The sequence below is a fragment of the Myripristis murdjan genome, chromosome 7 (assembly GCF_902150065.1).
Source record: "Myripristis murdjan chromosome 7, fMyrMur1.1, whole genome shotgun sequence".
NCBI lineage: Eukaryota > Metazoa > Chordata > Actinopteri > Holocentriformes > Holocentridae > Myripristis > Myripristis murdjan.
The window spans coordinates 12,196,445-12,214,738 of record NC_043986.1 but is presented as its reverse complement, the minus strand read 5'-3'; the positions used below and the strand labels follow the sequence as shown (position 1 = coordinate 12,214,738).

The window sequence follows — 18,294 nt, the reverse complement described above, 5'->3', positions numbered from 1 at the left end:
CAAATAATAAAAGTAGGCTGCTATGGCAATGAGATCAACTGTGCAGAAACTGGAGGGGGAAAAAAAGCTTGAATGCACAGAAAATGCATAGCAAACCTCTCTTCAAAGTACACTTCTTTACTGCTACAAATATGGATTGATTATTTTTATCCAAAATACATTTTACTTTATTTTTACTGACAAATATCTATGTTTTTTATTTGTAGTGTGGGCAAGGAAAAAGTGACGTGTGGTGACCACTAGCCAGCTGTCTCACACACACACACACACACACACACACACACACACACACACACACACACACACACACACACACACACACACACACACACACACACACACACACACTGAGAGAGAGCCATTCTCTTCTTTATTAAACCCCCTCCGCGTCGCGTGCTGTATCAATACGCAGAGCGTGTCTGAGAGCAGCGTAGCGTCGGAGCAAACCATGTTGAACAAGCGGGGGGGGGATCGAAAAAAATAAAGTTACATACAATCTCCAGAGTTAACTTTTTTCTTTTAAATATTTTTAGGGATAAGACATCGATTTACTAGCTTTTTAAATTACACCGAAGTAAAGCGCAACATCAAACAACTATGTTAGGACAAAGGTAAATTTCTGTACACCCCTATTAGGAAAATGGTTTGGTCCGAGACAGATGTCCCAAAAGCTGCGCTCACATCTGACCGAGGAAAGTCACAACTTTTACTGCGGCCGCAGACGATGCTGAGAGAGTGACTGGAGGAGGAGAGAGGACAACTGGAGCTGGAAGGTAAGTTCAGCAGGTTTAACATAATTTAACAACATGGTGGACTACAGAGAAAGAAAAAAAAAAAAAAACACGAGGGTAGCAGCATCATTATTGACGCGGAGTTAACTTCAGACTTGTCCGTTAAATCGCAAGCTAACTGACAAAAGTTTAATCCCGTAAAGCGTCACTTGAATTAATCTGCTGTGTAGTCATCCAAATCTAAACACATTCAACTCATTTTAATTAGGACTGCTTATCATTATTCACTTCTTTTTTTTTGTCTTGTATAGCATATTGAGTTTTTGGACGGCATCACTGTGCTTGTTAAGCATTTTCTGATTCCCGAATTAGCAACACTAAAACTAAATCAGAGCATTCAGGCTGTGGTGGATGACTGTGTTGGCCACTTTGGTCACATGCCCTCCTGACACTAAGGGCTTTACCATAAAATTGGAGAAAAGACAAGCTTGCTTCCATACTGATGGTACAGGAACTCTATTGTGTGTGTGTGTGTGTGTGTGTGTGTGTGTGTGTGTGTGTGTGTGTGTGTGTGTGTGAGGGGCAACACGCTGGTTGATGACAGTTGTTTGTGTCTCTTGCAGCAGAATAAACACCAGAGTCTTGAGCTCCTCATTGTTGACAGACATGCGGTGCTCTGTTGGTGTTAAAGATAACACCTTTGTGTTACTTTGCTGGGCGCTGCAGAGTGAAGGAAACCCTCATCTTGGTAATGGCTGTGGATGACCATTCAGTGACCATTCAGCAGCCTTAGGAATGATGACTCAAAGGGACAAAGTGTCATGATCCCCCCCTCTGGCCCTGCAGCTTTTGCAGAACAATCGAGCATCTCTTCTTGCCCTCTGTATTTATGTTGTCTTTTGGCCTGTAACAGAGCTGGTGTGTCTGGCCAGCATATGGCCTCCACTGACTGGTTAGCAGGCTGGTATGGTGCTTATTACCATTGTATTGTCTCTATTGGAAAACTAAGACCTCTGTACGAGGTTACAGTTGTGATCTGAGTGAAAGCTGGCAAAAGAAAAAGGCTGCTGGGTGGATGCCAACGCATTAAGTCTTTTAATCACTGTGACTTTTGAGCCTGGTGTTAATGTTGTCACACCATTATGTCTGCAGTTTGCTGCTGTGCGTGGAGCTTCCTGACTTAGCACTACTTCTTCAAGCCATGATCTGACTCCAGTGACGTGCTTTGTAATACAACACTTCATTTTTTTCTCTCTTCTCTCTCAGTGCTCCCCCACATTGATTCACTTTTCTTCCAGCAGCCCACATTGTGTACAGAATGGATTCATTTTGCTGAATGGATTTTGGCTTTTCATCAGACTCTGAAATAAGGCATGCTGTAAAGTCGTTTGGTTTCTTCCATAGTATCAGCATTCACTTGAGAATCTTAATTACAGGCTTCGAATAGGCCTCGGTCTGGTTTCAGGCATCCCTCACTGTTTCCTAGGCTAGGCTGGTCCCCGTTGGTAATTCCAGGGCCGACCACAGTGGTAATGAGCACGGTGGTGGCGGCATTCCAGGAGATCACAACTCCAAAGGCTCATGGGAAAGGGTGGTGGGGAAGTCTGGGAGACAGTGAATCCACATCATAATCTCCTGCTATAAACACCCACTTCCGTAGATGTTACGTTTTCACGGTCCGGTGAGCAGTGAGGATGGGTGGAACGGTCAACTGCCATCCCTGACACGTGCACAGATAGTTGCCATTAGCTGTGATCACATGGTTTGCAATTAGCATATTTTGACAAGAGCAATTAAGGTACTTCCATCCGGTGCAGACTGTTATCAGCAGTTACTTCTTCAGGAAATGAATCACCAATCCTCTTACACACAATCAAAAAGTATTACTTTTTTTTTTTGCTCCACCAAATACTGTGAGTCAGTGACTCCACATCTTGTAAAGGCCATGGCAAATGGTGTCAATTTATTGGTAATAAGATGCAACTTCAAGTGAGATTTTATGTTTTACCCGAACCCACCCACTTACTCAGGCTAGACCTCTGACCACAGACATTGTGAAAGTCTTCAGAGAGTTATGGGGTGTAAGTGGGTAAATCCCACATTACCCAGCCTGTCTCTGATTACCAGGCTGAATTCCTGTTGACGTCTTTAGTTTTAGCTTGGTGCAGGGCAGCGAGAGTGTAGTTCACTCCCTGTGCAGGCCCCTACCTTGCGCACTAACTCAGCACTGTTCCTCTCCCCCTCTTGCTGCAGCCTTGTCTCAATATTGGTCCATCGCTGACCTGACATCGCTGCTCGGCTCAAGCCAGAAGTGTCAGCAGATATTGCGCCCACAGCAGATTACTGAGCCTGGTTGGTGGATCCAGGCCCTTTGTTGCAGTGTTTTCACTAAGCAGTGGTGCTCAGTTCAGGCTGCCTGTTCCTCATTGTGCTACTGTGTGCCCAAAGCTGCATCAGTTCACATGAGTTACCGTGGTGAATGGGCCAGACCTATGGGATCAACACAATAACATCCTGTCAAAGGAGGCTCTCATCCACACGGGCGCTGTGTCTTCCTGGTCCCTACAGGAAAAGGCCTGATACCCATCTCTAAACACAGAGCATGAGACAGGAGCTGAGGATTAAACACAGCCTTGCTAACACACACATGCCGTAATTTTATGTGTGCATGTGGACAGATCCTCTTGCCTCAGAAATACTGACTAATAAAGCAGCGTTTACTGTTTACTGCCACACACTGAACTGGTTTTTACATGATATGAATGCTGAGAGCTGTTAGCTGCTCCAGCGGTTGTGTCCAAGTTATGAACCGTGGTTTCATGCATGTGTGACACTGAAACAAGGCAATCTAATGATATTCTCTAATCACGTTAGCGGCCGTAAAGTAGTCTCTTGTGATCTGCTGAAATGTTTTAGGAAAGGTCTTGGCTTATGGCAGACATGTGAGATAGACAATAAATTAACTGACTTAAAAAGACAAGAGAGAAAACAAAGACGGCATTTTCCAGAAAGTTCTGTTTTATCCTTAGGCGATTTTCTCATCCAAGTCATGGACCCATTGACCTGATTTTAAACAAATTAGCCTCAACTTATCTCTTAACGGTTCCTCCAATTTGTTTGTGTGATTGTTTTTTTCTTTTTCTGTTGTTGTCTGTCTCTTCCCACTACGTTTTTGTTTACTGTCAGACAGATGCTCAGTATAGAACCGCAGTGGAGCAGAGCGGGCCATAAAAATGAGTTGTGCTTTCTTGTTTATGAATGTGTTTTAATGAATGTGGCACAGGAATCAGCAGGGACCTTGTGAGCTGATGCTGCGTGGACAAGCGCAGCATTGAGACATTCTTCCACTTCAAAGCCCCTGGAGGGTTTTCTGGACACTGGTTGAATAGGAGCTGAGGGAGGGGCGCGTGGGGGGAACAGGTGCAGTCCAAGAGAGGGGTAATTCCCGCTGCCATCTGCTTTCTTTTTTGGGGTCTGGGCTCTTTAAACGCCCTCTGACACGCCTCATGGCGACACACTCCCCTAGCCAGCCGCGCTGTACCCCGTCACCATGGCACCCTGATTCAGATTAACCCCCGAACATGTGCCGAGTCAAGCGTGGGGGCCGCTGCCTTTTGTGATGGAGGAGCAGGGAGGAGGGAGGAGGGAGATGGAGAGCTGCGTGTGTGTGTGAAAGGACACTCGCCATTGATTTACTTTTGTTGCAGAAAGGAGGAGAGGCAAGCATGAGTGAAGTAATTTGGTAGGAAAAAAAGAACAAGAATTTTGATCTTTTCTGCTGATCATGCTGAGTTTTCTTCATCTGACCAAACTGTTTTTATTTTTATTTTTATTTTTATTTTTACAGGTATTTCAAGAGGCCTTTGAAGAAATAGCAAAGATGACAGCTGTTGAGAGTAAAGAGGAGATCAGTGACACTGACAGTGGGATTATCTTACACTCTGGTAAGAAAACCATTTCAAATACTAATACCACAAATGTTAACACATTATCATTTAGCAACACAGGAACTTACCTCCACAAACTTTAGGTACAGTTTAGGGCTCCATGATCAGTAGAAAAATAAGGAAAATCACAATATCAAACCCTGTAATTTCCAGCAGAGGAAGAAATTGCATTGAACAAAAATGTTAATGGTTAATGTTGTTTAATGTGAAAACACATCCTAACCACATCTCATTCTCAGCCCACTTTCAATTTTAACATTCTTAAGCACCAATTAAGAAATCATGTAAAAACCAGAAAGCCGAGTACACATAAGTTATAACTGGAATATTTGGGGAAAATAACTGATGTATAATATATTTTTGTATGTCGTGAAGCCTTAGTGCAGATGCAAATCTTTGCATAGTAAATTATGTTTCATGATCAGAGCAGAGAGGCTGCTGCAGATTATGATGATTAACAGGTTGAGCTGATGATCTCTGTTTGTGCTGCAGGTCCAGATAGCCCCACATCCCCAGTGAAGGACCTGACCATCCACACCAGGGCCCTGAAGCTAAAGCACCAGTCCCTGGAGGACCGACTGGAGCTCTGCCTGCTGGAGCTCAGAAAGCTCTGCATCAGAGAGGCAGTGAGTACCTCTTAGATGTTCATCTGCATAGCATATGCTACCAGATATTCTTCTTCTTCTGTATTTTAATTAGCCATAAGAGCCATCATAGTGCTTGTAAAAGAAAAAGTTAGTGTGTAGTAGTCAGAATGAATGTCCATGAGGGTTTCCTGTCTGAAATGGCCTGGAGATCTGACCATGGGTTTTATCTTCACAGGAGCTGACTGGTACACTGCCCTCAGACTATCCTCTGATGCCAAATGAGAAGCCCCCCCGGGTTCGAAGGAGGATAGGTGCTGCATTCAAGCTGGATGAAGGTCTGATCCATCAGGATGGAGAGGTACAAATCATCATCAGTTTTACTGTGTTGTCTTCCCCATTTGTAAAGATAATTAGATGGTGAAAAAAGGAAAAAAAAATGTATTTATTAAAAAAATTTAAGATTACAATATAATGTGGAAACTCTGCCTTTCTGTAGGATTCAGAGTTGAAAGCTCTTGAAGCTGACCTGGCTCTTCAGCGCCAGATTTATGAGGCAGCTCGGAGACTCTCCCTGGAGGAGAACCTCAGTAAACCCCAGAAGAAGAGCCGGCTGCAGCAGTGCAAGAGGGAGGAGAGGAAAGTGAAGGAGCTACAGGAGGCTTTGTGCCAGCACAAGATCAGGAGCGAGTGTACTTCCCCACGCACCATAACCCCCACCAACCAAAGCAAAGGTAAGTGATCCTGCTGCACTCTTCAGGCCAAACTGTGCTCTGCAGCAGGCTCATAAATTGGCTCACAAATAAATGGGCCAATATATATGAGCCCATGAATAAATGGTCTCATAAATGGTCTCATAAATAAAATAATACAATAATAAATAAATCCTCATAACTCATAAGTAGTGGGATTTGATAAAGGACTCTCTTTTAAAATGTTCCCTCTCTGCCCAGATTTATGCATGTCTGATGACAGCTCCCTGTCTGATGTGGTCGCTCTGGATGATGGTGAGTGACAACCAGCTAAATTCATCTTGTCTTTGAACCGCATTCATTACTCTGTAATAGGCTTGTTTTGATATGGATATGTATTTACTTGAGATATATGTTAAGTGTGTAGTAGATGTGTTTTGGGGCGGCGTGATGATCCTTCAGCCAGGTTCCAGCCCTGTGACATCAAGTGTGTTATCAAGTGTCTGCTCTGCTGATTGCACTTTTTTTTTTTTTTTAAAATAAGGATTAATGCAAAAAATAGGATTAACGTACATATTTTTACATAATGTGTATATATATATATATATATATATATAAATTTTTTATTTTTTTTTACAAATTTCTAATGCTCATATTTTTATATTTCTGATTTCCTTTTCTATTTCTTATAATTTCACTTATGTTTATATATTTTTTTCTCTGGGGAATTTGAGCAACTGCAGCTTACCCAATTTTCCCTCGGGGATCAATGAAGTATTTCTGACTCTGATTCTGAAGTGCTCTTGAACAGAAGGGCTCACAGTGACCGTTTGTTCCCTCTGACAATCCACAGACATGGACTCCTCTACCCCTCTCTCTCCTCCGCCACTGGGCACTTCCTGTTCAGACCCCCTCCAGCTGTCCGCCAAGTCCCTCCAGTCACCACTGCAGTCGTCAAACCAGACCAGTGTGGAGTACGAGCGCTCTCCCATTCAGAACTCTCCATGGAAAGAGTCCAGTCTGGACCAGCCTTATCAGAAAGCCTCAAAACCTCACTCTGCATGCAGCAGCAGGTCCAGGTAGCTGTCCTCAGAGTTTGAAAACATTGCACTGAACACCTAATGGTATTGCATGTCTCATGACATCCCTCCTGTCTCTGCTGTGTGCAGTAGTCCAGTGGGAACCCCGGTGTGTGCAGACAGCAGGGTTCTTCCCTCGCAGTTCATCAAAAGCTTGGCCCTACGTCACACCCACTCCAGCAGCGCCCCCTCCACCCCAGAGCTACATGTACGCCGACAGTACTCCCAGTCTTTCAGGTAACAAAGAATTCCTAAAATATGCTAGACATATTTACAGATCAAGCTATACTACAGAATCTTCAGGGTTCACACAGTGATAGTCCAGCTTAAAATTATAGCACGGCTAATTGCCTTGTCTTTCATTTCCATGACACTCAAAGGCTTTTTTTCCTCCTGTTTTTTTTTTTGCATGTGAAGATTGAAAGAAACCTGGCCGTGTGCTTTTTAAGCAGCAATTAATTCAATGCCAGAAGAGAGAGAGAGAGAGAGAGAGACATTATACAGAACTGGAAAGTTCCATCCTGTAGTTTTAATGCATGAAGATCATGACATAACACATGTAAGCTATAATTTTAGGATTTGATGAATTACGTATTGTAACTTGTCATATTTTCTTCTCAGACTTCCCAAAGGTAAGCCAGCTGCTGACATGGAGAGACTCAGTTCGGAGAACAACCGGGGGCGCACCAGGCTGCCCCAGCGCCGCTGTGTGGCTGATTTCATGGTGCATTCTCCAGAATATTCCCCACGGCGGCTGTACCAGTCCAGCTCTGAGGACAGCAGCTCTGAGCACTCTGCCTCCTCCTACACCAGTTCCCCCTGCAGGGATGGGCCCACCGAGATCCCTAAGCTCTGCCCTCCACCTTATGGATTCCGCTTTGGAGGCCAGAATAAAGGGCTCTCCAGCTTCCCCAGCCCTAGTGCACACAAGAACAACAATCAGTCCCAGGCCGGCCCCAGCTACAGCAGGGCCATGGCAGAGGAACGCCCTCTTTCCCCTCTGGACCTGGACATGGGGAAGTGTTACGTATCTCCCCCTCCCCCTGTTGCTCGCAACCTCCATCAAAGACAGTGGCAAGAAGGGGCATCGTCCCCCAGGAGGATGCTGAAGCCCCCTCCTCCCTATACCAGACTGGTCCGGACACCTTCACTGAAGGAGTACCCCAACCATGCCACCCGGCTGATGCCCAGGGAGATTGTGTCGGAGGAGTTGAAGTCGTGGCACCAGAGGAATCAGCTCCAGAAGTCGCGTTCAAGCTCTGTGGAACCCCAGGGCTCCTACAGCGTAAAGAGCCCTACGTCACCTCATCTGCCGCCTTATAAACAGGTTGGTATGGCCCAACAACAGACCTCACCATATACACATTACAGTACACCACCTGACTCCTTCACTTAATAAATTTAAAAGAACATTTCACCCAAAATATAAAAAAAGTATTTTCCCACTTACCCTTACTGCAGTCTATTTGTGCAGATAGTATCTATGTGATTTGCTGTAAACTTTCCTGTCCCCAGCACAGTGGGACTGAATGGGTATTGTGTTGGGGAGCACAAATAATCAAAGCGTTACATGTGAAAAACTTAACAGCAACAGTGCTTTCCAAAAACAATGATGTAGATACCTGACATATTCCACCGGACCTGGGTTAGGGGAACTATTTCATGCTAAAGAACTCTGACAAACTATATCCATCCACCCACAATTAGTACAAATTGAAGGTAGATATAGTTTGCCAATGTTCTTAGTCAGGAAATAGTTCCCAGTTAAAGTTTTCACCCTTGAGGCTGCTGAGGTTTTCACATGTAACTTGGTTTGAGCTCCACAACACGATACCCATCCTGCCCCACTATATTGGGCTGACAGGAGACCAGGTACATCACGGCAGACTGTAAACCTCCCCAAATCACACAGAATCAATCTAGATGGATAGATTATACTAGAACTAAGTGGGAACATATCTATATATTTCCTTTAAAAATAGAACAATTGAATATATCATGGAGTTTTTGAAAAAATATTAACACATTATCAACTTTGTTCCTCAGGGTTCTGGAAATGTGATTCTGCAGAGGGCGGCAGATGGGACCCCGGTGCAGTGGTATGTTGAAGAGGACGCTGAAATAGTGAGCCAGGTGTAGCCAAGGAAGCTACCAGTCTTCAGCATATTTAGTAGGATATATACATATTCCTTTTTTATTTATCTCTGTATTTATTAAGTGAACAGGCTCTCTGTGAGATTGTATGGCCGTAGAGGTGTGATGCTGTCCTTGACAGAATACAGAAAACCTGGACCTATTGGTACATTTATAAGCACCTCTCTCACACTTTTTTAATTTAAAAATGTATGTAAAGTGGTTTGCCCATGTATTTATTTTGAAAAGCCTTCTAAATTGATTTTTCTGAGTTTTCTTAGATGAATTGACTTTCAGAAAATTCCCTTACGGTGTCATGTAGATTATCGTCAGCACACTCGCTGTAGTTTCAAGGACCTTGGTGGCTGGCACATATTTGCACATTAAGTTCACCTAGTTTTCATATGTTCCAGAAGTTTTGCCATTAATATAATTCTTTCAGTGCTATATTTATCTATTTAAAATGTTTAATTTGTAGCATAGAGTTATCACTAAAATCCCCTAATATACTTTTGAAATGCATTTCACTTTTTTAATGTGTAATTAAAAAAAAAAAAAAACAGCTCTAGAGCCATGACAGCGTGAAGTAAGCTGAATCCTAACCCGTACTATTAATTTTTGTATTAATCCCTGATGCCTTTAGTAGCAAAGTGGTTTATTGAATGTTTTCACTGCAGTATGGTGTTGTGTTACTAACCAAGTGATTGTATCAGTTTTGATACTGTTTGTATATTTATAATAAAAAACACTTTTTTATGACTATTAAGTTTGTCGAATGGGTATTAGTTAATCTACTTCCAAGGCTATTTGTGAGACAACAGAACACCAAGTGATTCAAAGCAAAGATGGACAGGCTCAAGTGTTAAATCAAAATATATTGTGTACACATACAAAGAGTACGCCAGATGGCCAGGGATTTTAGTTTGAGTTCACGCTTTGTTTACAGTAAAGTTACAGAGTATACAGACATTATTAATCATTACATATCATCAGATGAGTCAGTTATGAGCAATGTCCTGATAACTGTATTAAACAGATTATTGCTAAAGTGCACGGCCATAAAGCTTCCATAAGAAGTAGGTGAATGTCAAGACACAGAGGAGCACCAGGAGGTAGATGCAGTGGAGAGCCCAGTGACAGTCATGCAGCCAATGAGCCACAGGGCGTTGCCTCAACAATGACCCACACCTGAAGAGAGAAGTCATGCAGCTTTATCAACAGGAATCATCATCAAGATTATCACTACACTTTCTCTTTTCAAAAACACATTTTGACTTACGTGTCCATGGGAAACTGCTGATAAACATGTGCGCCCTTTTTATCCTTGTCTGCCTTTTTCTTCGACAGTGTGGTTTTGCTCTTGTGTCTGTGCCGCAGGGTATCCAGAGGAGAACTGCAACAAACATGTAAATTCTCCGATGCATTAGCCTACAATTTAACTTTAAAATGCAATACAACACAAAGTTACGAGTATTTCCATTCTCATACTTTTTGTTTTGTATCTTCCCGATGGCCACGTCCGCTGCAGAGGGTGGGAGACTCTCTGGGTTGGGGGTGGGAGAGGGCTCCGGTGGAGGCTGGACGCCCAAAACATCTGACGGGGCTTCATCTGGCTTGAGAGGTGGTCTTTGTACCCAGAAGAAAAAGACTATTAGTAATGCACACATGTTGATTCATAACATTATTATGTGGAGGAACATTACCTGTCATGCAGTGAGTAACTCTCCTCCTTGGTCATGATGGAGCAGCTGGACTCTGTGCTCGGGGTTGGTGATAGACTTGGGGTGAGGGCCGTCTTGTTGATGCTCTCTACCTGCCTCTTCAAGTCTCGCTTTCTCCTCTGCTGGAGAGACAAAAAGACCCGACACCCTTTTAGCTATCTGGATAATCACATGAGAAGAGAAAAAGGGAGTTTACGCAGGGAGCCTTCCTACCTGAGATTGGTTGGAGATGACTGATATGCTGACCCTGTGACGGCCATTGTACTAATAGAAAAAAAGGAAAGAACACAATGTGGTGGGTTAAAGTGATTAAGAAGGTGTAGCGTAGAAATAACAAGGTACAATAAGCCAGATATCTGTGCACCTGCTGAGAGTTTTTCCTGTCCTTCTTTTTGGGTTCACTCTCCTCCATATCTGCAATAAGACATCCAGCGGTCAGGCAAAAAGGGAAGAGGAAAGCAGAACAATATGAATGTCACCGTGCAACAGGAGAGCACATGAATGACCTGGGAAGTCTCCGGGCTCGATGAGGCTCCTGTGGGAGCCGTGCTGGATCAGCCTCTTGGTCTCCTCCAGCTCGGCCATGTCTCTGTCGTGACGCTTCTTCAGATTCTCCACGTGAGCCACCATCAGCTCCACTGCCCGGCTCACACGTGCCTCCTGCCACAAACAGAGAGAATACACTCACTGAGCATGGATACTGAAGATAAATGAAGCGTATAAGTAGTATTCAGTAAATAAGAACAGTATTAAATCAGTGTGTCTGCTGTACCTGGTGCACAGCTCCCAACACCTCAGCTGTGCTGGAGATTCGTTCTACCGTCCCACCAAGGATGTCCAGACACAGCTCCAGCTTCTGGAGGATTTTGTTGCGTTTACTGTCCAGACAGAGAGCTTTCAGTGCCTGGAGACACACACAAACCAACACCGTTTCACTGCTCTCAATGGAGCGTATCTCTGTCCCCAAGGTGCTGATGTATGTTCCCCTGAGGCCCTGTATTCCTTCTTGTATACATATATATTTTCATATATTTTCAAACTGCAAACAGCTCCATGTTCCTTCAACAAGAAGAAGAATGTCCATACCTCTGGCATATTAACAAAAATGCATAATCTGATAGGGGTTATGAGGGTTCAGGTCAGGGTGTGTTTTTTTTTTTTTTTTTTTTAAGAGTGTGGACCTGTAAAGCCCTTTGACACTGTAACAATGAATTCAGGCTCTTAAAGAAGAAAAAATAACTTCTCTCATTGGGTGCCATCCTCTTTCTACATTGTCACACTAAATAATATCTGAAATGGTTCTTCCACAGAAAACCTATTCTCTTATTCAAACTCACTAATGAACAAGAATAAAGATTTATTAAGTGATGAGTATTAAATGAACATTTTTCTATATTATTTCATTTGAACTTTGCAACCGATTAGCATTACCTAGTAGATCAGCGTTATTTTATAATTAGGCTGATTATTACTTAAAACAGACCTCAGTATTAAAATTACAAAACTTGGCATGAAAGTTCACAAATTACTCATCAGCATCATTCAGTATAGTTTGTCCACTTCATTTTCTTAGTCTCTTGGGTCTTTTATGGCAACAAACTCTCAAAATTGATACTTTGATTTTTTTTTCTAACATTTTAGACATTGGATTTTAATGCTGTTGCATTAAGTAACATAAAATTTTAAACTTGACAGTGCTGGAAATGAGGAGCAATCCTCAGCAATGAAGGCAGATGATGATGATGATGATGATGATCTCTGTGGACTATCAGGGCAGCTACATAGTTAATCTGCTTCTTCAGTCTTCTTTTCATGTTGAGGCTCTGGGCCATGGGTCTGTTTTCAGTTTAAAAATCAGTGTGTAAAAGTGATATTGACGCTCTAGGACGCTCCTGTCTGTGCATACCTCCAGCGTCTCCCTGCCTCTGGTCAGCTCCAGCTGGATGTTCTCCTCTGCCAGGTTGCGGGCGTGCTCCTCAGCCTGCAGCCTCTGTTTCAGGGTATACTGGTCACAGCAGAAGGCCAGGGAAATCTGAGAGAAGGCAGCCTTAGGGGAGGAGAGCAGATAGTTGGATTATAAAAAACAACAGTGTAAGACAGTTTGAGCAGCAGCGTCTAATCCTGCGATATCATGGTAAATGAGGAGTGGACAGTCTTACCTCCAGAGCTTCCTCTGACATCTCAACGCTGTCAGGAGGAAATGGGATTGAAAGCTTCATAAAAGGTCAAATCGAATTAGATCATTCAACAAATATTATTGCCTGCATGACAGTGAGATACTGCATAATAAATAATAAGTCCTCCATAAACACCAAACACTGCATTACCTGTTGAGTCCTACTCGCTCCACAATGGACAGGTCATTCCACATTGGGACCGGCGGCTCCTCCTGACTGGTTTCTGTGAAGGAGACACGGCCCAGGTGAACTTCACTCATTGTCCAAGTTGTGGGCATTTCTATGAAAACTGTCAGCTGTATAGAAGTGAGATTAATCGCTGTACCTTCCTCGCTGTCTTCACTGCCCTGCATCGTGAACTGACTGTCAGGGTCGCGTGACTCTGCATCAGGCTGAGGAAAAAGTTTAGATTTAGAAACATTAACACTGAGTGCTACTGTCACCACTGAAGGGTTTCAGAAACTGGCTCAGAAGCAGTGAAGGGCCGTTGGTAGGAATCTTTGGCTCACCTGAACACGCATGATGGAAGCTTGTGGCTCTCCAACAGATTAATCCCAGAGTCTTACGCAGGTATTAAAACATGAAAAACCCCTCCACCATCAGCCTCAAATGAATCGATGTTGCAGAAAATGCAGACGTACCTCCACAAGGTCCTGTCTGCCTTTGCATTAAGTGTTGTCTCTGTGTCCCATTCTCCAGGAAAAGCACCGAGAGAACAGATAATCCTATTAAGAGATCCACAGTCAGAGAAACATGACCAGGATAACTGGCCTAAGAAGCTCAGGGGTGGCAATGGCTCGCCCTCTGGTTGTTGTGCACGTGTGGGACATGCAGAGTGACGGCTCGTTCATCAGCTCTGCTCCTCCTCCAGTCCGACAACTTTGGTGAGAAGATGGGACACCACAACGCCACCATCCTGACAGGGCATCCCAGCTGATGCTTGAATTTATTATTACATAAGAACTTTCCATGACAAATGCTGCCATCTTCAGCCGGCTGGTGAATGGCTGCATTCATTATACAACAGTACGCCCTTATTTTTTTCCCTGAACACACCACACCGCTTATTAAGTTAATTTTAAGACTGAACCCTTTACTTTTACATAATTGAGAACATATGACTGTACAAATACGTATCTCAGGGCTATCTCAAAATACGCAATTAAGGCTATCTTGATATTTATTGATATAGCATTTCATTGAAGTGAAATGACAGTTGAAGTACCACTCGCAAAACTTCAATTTACAAGTGTAAATTCAGGTTTCTCTACTTAAGTGGCATTTCAGAATTATAAAATCTATCAGATGAAGGTAAAAACTTGTGATTTGTTTTATAACTTCAGGGACCAATTTAATTCGCTTCGTCAAAAGATTTGACACATTTTGTAGGATTCTTGCATTTGTTCAAAATTTCTTAATCCAAACTCCTTCAGAAAAAATACATCTTACAGTGTAAAAATTAATGAAAGCTGTTTTCATGTGAGGTTTGAGTAAACTTAATTGCAGATCCTCATATGCTTGAACCCACGTCATCAAGTTAATGCCAATAGACTTAGTTTTACTGTTAATCTAATGATTGTGTAAGGCACTGCTACAAAAAACGTCACTCAAATGCCTATTTTTACAATGAGCCACAGACTAAAAAACAGCAGCCAATGTTCTGCTGGTCAACTGGTCCATCCCGTCTTTTGTTTGTACTTCTGATCCCAGTAAAGTGAAAACTTTAACATTAATTGAGTGCATAATTATTAAACAGGAACTCAGATACTATAGATGTGTTTTCATTTCTAAGGTTTCAAACAAAGTGACAGCAACAAGAGGAAAGAAATTCACAGGCCAGGCGATATCGGATCATCTCCACATTTTTATTACGAATAGAAAAGCTGTGCAACCCTAGTAGAGGCGCTGGGGTTTTCCCATGGTGCTCTTAACGTAGAGGGCGCGCACGTTCTGCCAGTTCTTCTTCAGCAGAGACACCAGGAAGTTGACAGCCAGGTGGATGTTGTACACCAGCTCGTCCTCGGTCATCTTCACGTGTCCCACGGCCACGGCCAGACACAGCACCTGGAGCACAAGGCGAGAGAGACGTTACATCACTCAGACATCTGACACGAGAACAAGCTTTTCATGTAAAACTCCACAACTTTTCCATGGCTAAAATTTCCATGATGGACTTAGACTTTTCTTTCTCCTTGACCAAAATTTTAACCCTTCAGATTTTCTCCAAGATTCACTGTTTCTGATTCTGTGGGGGAAGTGAATACAGCTTTACTATAATGGAAAATAAATTGTTTTAATAAACAGGTAGTGATCTTTTAAAAACTGAAGCTGACAAAGAGACATGACCTTCAATAACCTGCCCCAATCACTTACTAAATCGTGATTTTCCTTATATAGAATACACTGGCGCAATACCCATAACTTTCCAGAAACTCAACGCCCTGTGGAAGACACTTTTTCAATAAGTTTAGGGCTTCTACAAAAGACAGGAATGGAAAATCCCTCCCACATAGAGATGTTGCATACATTAGCAAATGGCAGGCTGTGTTTTTTGTTTTTTCCCCCTATATGAAGTATTTTTGGAGCCTACCTTCTTCATCTGGAACTTGATGGTGGATTTGACCTCATCCACTTTGGTGTTCAGGTTCTCGTTGTGGGTGAGCAGGGAGGGGAACTTGCCGGCCTTGTTCAGCCCAGGACCCAGGATACGAGGGATCTGCTTGATCAGGGACTCAGAGGCCAGGAAGGCATCGTACTTCTTGGCTAGGAGGACAACGTATAAGAGAATGAATTAGGAGTGGGGGAAAAAATTTGACTCACTGAAGTATCGTGATTTATTAAACCACAGAGTCAACTTAAAGTAAAGATATGAGCGACATATGAAACTAGACAGCCTGGGGAATCGTTTGGTACCGTGTGTGTCATTCTAGGTTTCTGGCAAGAAGATTAAATATTGCTCCAAATTTAGGCGAGTGGAAAACCTGCATTTTGAAGGGGGTCCTATGACCTCTGACCTCAAATAATCTGAATGAAAATGCATTCTAATCCCATGCATTTCTGGGTACATACCATGCAGTACAATGTTTTATTTTCTCCTATTCTAATATGGTGTATTTCTGCATACTGGTATTTACGCAATATTGGGAGTTTTATTCATGTGTGATGACATTAGCTCCCATAGTGAGACCATTTTTTCTTAAACATGACATCACTGTATTTAATGAGCCACTGTGATCTTTGTGATAATCAGGCTCTCATGAAACTTTACCACAAACTAGAGGATAAGCCAAAAAACAAAGCACATTAAGTCGTAATATCAAATCACACATATCAAACTGGCCCCAAGGTATCATGATGGTATACATTCACAAGATAAGTATATCCCTAATCAATATATGTATAATAAGAAAAGCCCTAGAATCAAAATTTACGTCCAACATAACACACATCATGTCAGTAATTCAGTGTTGTTTTTTTTTGAGATGCAAAGGAGATTCCTACCGAGTTTCTTGACCAGCTTCTTGTTCTTGTTGAGCTTCTTCAGAGCCTCAATGTCCATGTGGGGCAGGTCGGCGGCCTTGGCCTCGTCGCAGTGCTGCTGGTCTCCCAGGACGCACACAGAGAACTTGGGCCTGGGGAGGGTCTTCAGCCTGCGTGGAGCACCAGGACGTTACCGACACCCAACTCTGACCAGCCCGCTTCCAACCCCTCATTTACTGATCATTTAAAAATAAAACCTTACCCATACCACCCGCATGGACGGTTTCCAGCTGATCTCACTGGTAACAAAGTGTAAACTGGTCGGCTTGGGGGGCGTGAGCTTGGCAGCCCAGCCCCCCGTTAGCCTTCCCTCATGTTTTAAGACCCAGGGTAGGGGTCCGTCTGCTTCGCCTGCCCCAAAAGAGGGTCTCAGCTCAGTCAGACTACCCAGAGTACTTCTCCATGTCTGTTCCTGGCCTGTCTGGGACTCGTTTTATCTAATAAAAAGCTGCTTGATATTTAAGAGTGTGTGTCACTACGATCACCACCAGACAGGGCTGGAAGCACACAGGGAAAAGGCCGGGTGAGACAGTAAAGGGCCCAACCTGACGGTGCCAGAGAAACGCTTGTCCTTCTGGGGGTCGTAGTTCTTCAAGCTGATCTGCAGCTCCACCGTCTCCACAAACCTGAGACACAACCACAGTTAGGCATCGCACACGGACATTTTATTTTGGAAAAACTGCCTCCAAATCTACAGTAAATGGTCATTATGGAGCTTACTTCCTCGGCTTGGCCAGGGAGCCCTGCTGGACCTCCTTCACGGCTTCATACAACGTATCCCTGGAGACCTTACTGCAAAAACACAATTTAAATACGGAATAGAGACGTTTAATCCCTTTAATAAGCGATTTAGACGTACAATCACAGTAAATCTACGTGTGCTGACTTAACGGTGAAAATATCGCGTCACATCGCATCACAGTGCAACAAAAACTACACCAACCTCTACTTAAATCATTGATAATTATTTCTAATAGTGGATGATTGTGTAAAGAGTGTGTTTAGACTATCGATGATGTTGGATTATATCTCAGATTCCTAACGTGTCGCTTCATACCGGCGCCGGACCACCGGGATTAACAGCCGATTCTTACAAAAAGTGGACCGTGTAATTCAACTACGACACAATAATACAAGCTGATACAGTTTATTAAAGTAAAGTAAATTTCCTGTCAGCGTGTAAAAGTGTTTTTCTGTGACATTTTAAGGCAAAATTCTTCCTAACCTCATTTTTGCTGCTCGTCCCTCTCGACTCGCTACGCTGAAAAGGAAGTGCTGAGGGAAGTTACGTCAAATATAGAGCGCTTGGTGGTGACGTCGTCAACGTGCGCCAGTGGCTGTAATTTATTTATTTATTTATTTATTTTTTGAGTAAATTCAAGTGATGTTCATTACATTAGAAACGATTCTGTAAATTTATTCCAGTATGAAAATATTTAAAGATAAATGACAATGACCAACAAAAAAACGAAACATCAGGAAAGAAAGAAAGAAAGAAAGAAAAAGAAAGAAAGAAAGACACACAAACAAAGACTTCAGGGTCTGCTTACTAACTGGAGTAAAGTTGAAATGTCTGAGTAATCTAATAGTTTTTGCCAATTTGTGATTTCTGAGTTTTACATTTTCAACAGTAGTCAAAGATTTTTTGTTTAAAGTTAACATTTATAAAACATTTTTACATTTACATTTA

General features: G+C 42.9%; 3 protein-coding genes across 5 annotated transcripts; 1 reads left to right on the top strand and 2 right to left on the bottom strand.

The window, feature by feature from the left end:
• Positions 1–499: 499 nt before the first annotated feature.
• Positions 500–9,932, top strand: inavaa (innate immunity activator a). 2 transcript variants are annotated; one of them, XM_030056843.1, is made up of 10 exons: positions 500–773; positions 4,579–4,675; positions 5,171–5,304; positions 5,501–5,623; positions 5,762–5,996; positions 6,216–6,269; positions 6,808–7,033; positions 7,124–7,270; positions 7,655–8,360; positions 9,080–9,932. In XM_030056843.1, the coding sequence occupies exons 2-10, from the start codon at positions 4,612–4,614 to the stop codon at positions 9,170–9,172; spliced, it is 1,782 nt and encodes a 593-aa protein (XP_029912703.1). In that variant the 5' UTR covers positions 500–773; positions 4,579–4,611; the 3' UTR covers positions 9,173–9,932. The 2 variants fall into 2 exon arrangements, with proteins under 2 accessions (XP_029912703.1, XP_029912702.1); XM_030056842.1 differs by lacking the exon at positions 500–773 and having other exon boundaries at positions 1,296–4,675.
• Positions 9,933–10,021: 89 nt separating this feature from the next.
• On the bottom strand, positions 10,022–13,880 carry LOC115362771 (lymphoid-restricted membrane protein). 2 transcript variants are annotated; one of them, XM_030056847.1, is made up of 13 exons: positions 13,574–13,880; positions 13,390–13,456; positions 13,215–13,287; positions 13,047–13,074; positions 12,794–12,934; positions 11,660–11,791; positions 11,394–11,547; positions 11,252–11,301; positions 11,101–11,151; positions 10,870–11,009; positions 10,655–10,792; positions 10,446–10,559; positions 10,022–10,354 (listed from the first exon to the last, which is right to left on the bottom strand). In XM_030056847.1, the coding sequence occupies exons 1-13, from the start codon at positions 13,583–13,585 to the stop codon at positions 10,210–10,212; spliced, it is 1,245 nt and encodes a 414-aa protein (XP_029912707.1). In that variant the 5' UTR covers positions 13,586–13,880; the 3' UTR covers positions 10,022–10,209. The 2 variants fall into 2 exon arrangements, with proteins under 2 accessions (XP_029912707.1, XP_029912708.1); XM_030056848.1 differs by having other exon boundaries at positions 10,870–11,006; positions 13,574–13,877.
• Positions 13,881–14,910: 1,030 nt separating this feature from the next.
• rpl10a (ribosomal protein L10a) lies at positions 14,911–17,956 on the bottom strand. The gene is made up of 6 exons (XM_030056850.1): positions 17,830–17,956; positions 17,325–17,396; positions 17,150–17,230; positions 16,566–16,714; positions 15,655–15,827; positions 14,911–15,128 (listed from the first exon to the last, which is right to left on the bottom strand). Exons 1-6 carry the CDS (start codon positions 17,832–17,834, stop codon positions 14,958–14,960), a joined length of 651 nt encoding a protein of 216 aa, XP_029912710.1. The 5' UTR covers positions 17,835–17,956; the 3' UTR covers positions 14,911–14,957.
• Between the last annotated feature and the right edge of the window lie 338 nt (positions 17,957–18,294).

Bases quoted from the DNA above. Each gene is read 5' to 3' on its own strand.
- inavaa (XM_030056842.1), top strand. From the start codon at position 4,516: ATGCTGAGTTTTCTTCATCTGACCAAACTGTTTTTATTTTTATTTTTA. The intron at 7,034-7,123 runs GTAGCTGTCCTC...TGCTGTGTGCAG, and splicing joins GCATGCAGCAGCAGGTCCAG to TAGTCCAGTGGGAACCCCGG. The intron at 8,361-9,079 runs GTTGGTATGGCC...TTTGTTCCTCAG, and splicing joins ATCTGCCGCCTTATAAACAG to GGTTCTGGAAATGTGATTCT.
- LOC115362771 (XM_030056847.1), bottom strand. The intron at 13,288-13,389 runs GTACAGCGATTA...TCTCCTTCACAG, and splicing joins CAGTGAAGACAGCGAGGAAG to AAACCAGTCAGGAGGAGCCG. The intron at 11,302-11,393 runs GTCATTCATGTG...GTCTTATTGCAG, and splicing joins CGAGCCCGGAGACTTCCCAG to ATATGGAGGAGAGTGAACCC.
- rpl10a (XM_030056850.1), bottom strand. The intron at 17,231-17,324 runs GTAAGCTCCATA...GTTGTGTCTCAG, and splicing joins TCCCTGGCCAAGCCGAGGAA to GTTTGTGGAGACGGTGGAGC. The intron at 15,129-15,654 runs GTAGGCTCCAAA...CTTGTGCTCCAG, and splicing joins TCAAGTTCCAGATGAAGAAG to GTGCTGTGTCTGGCCGTGGC.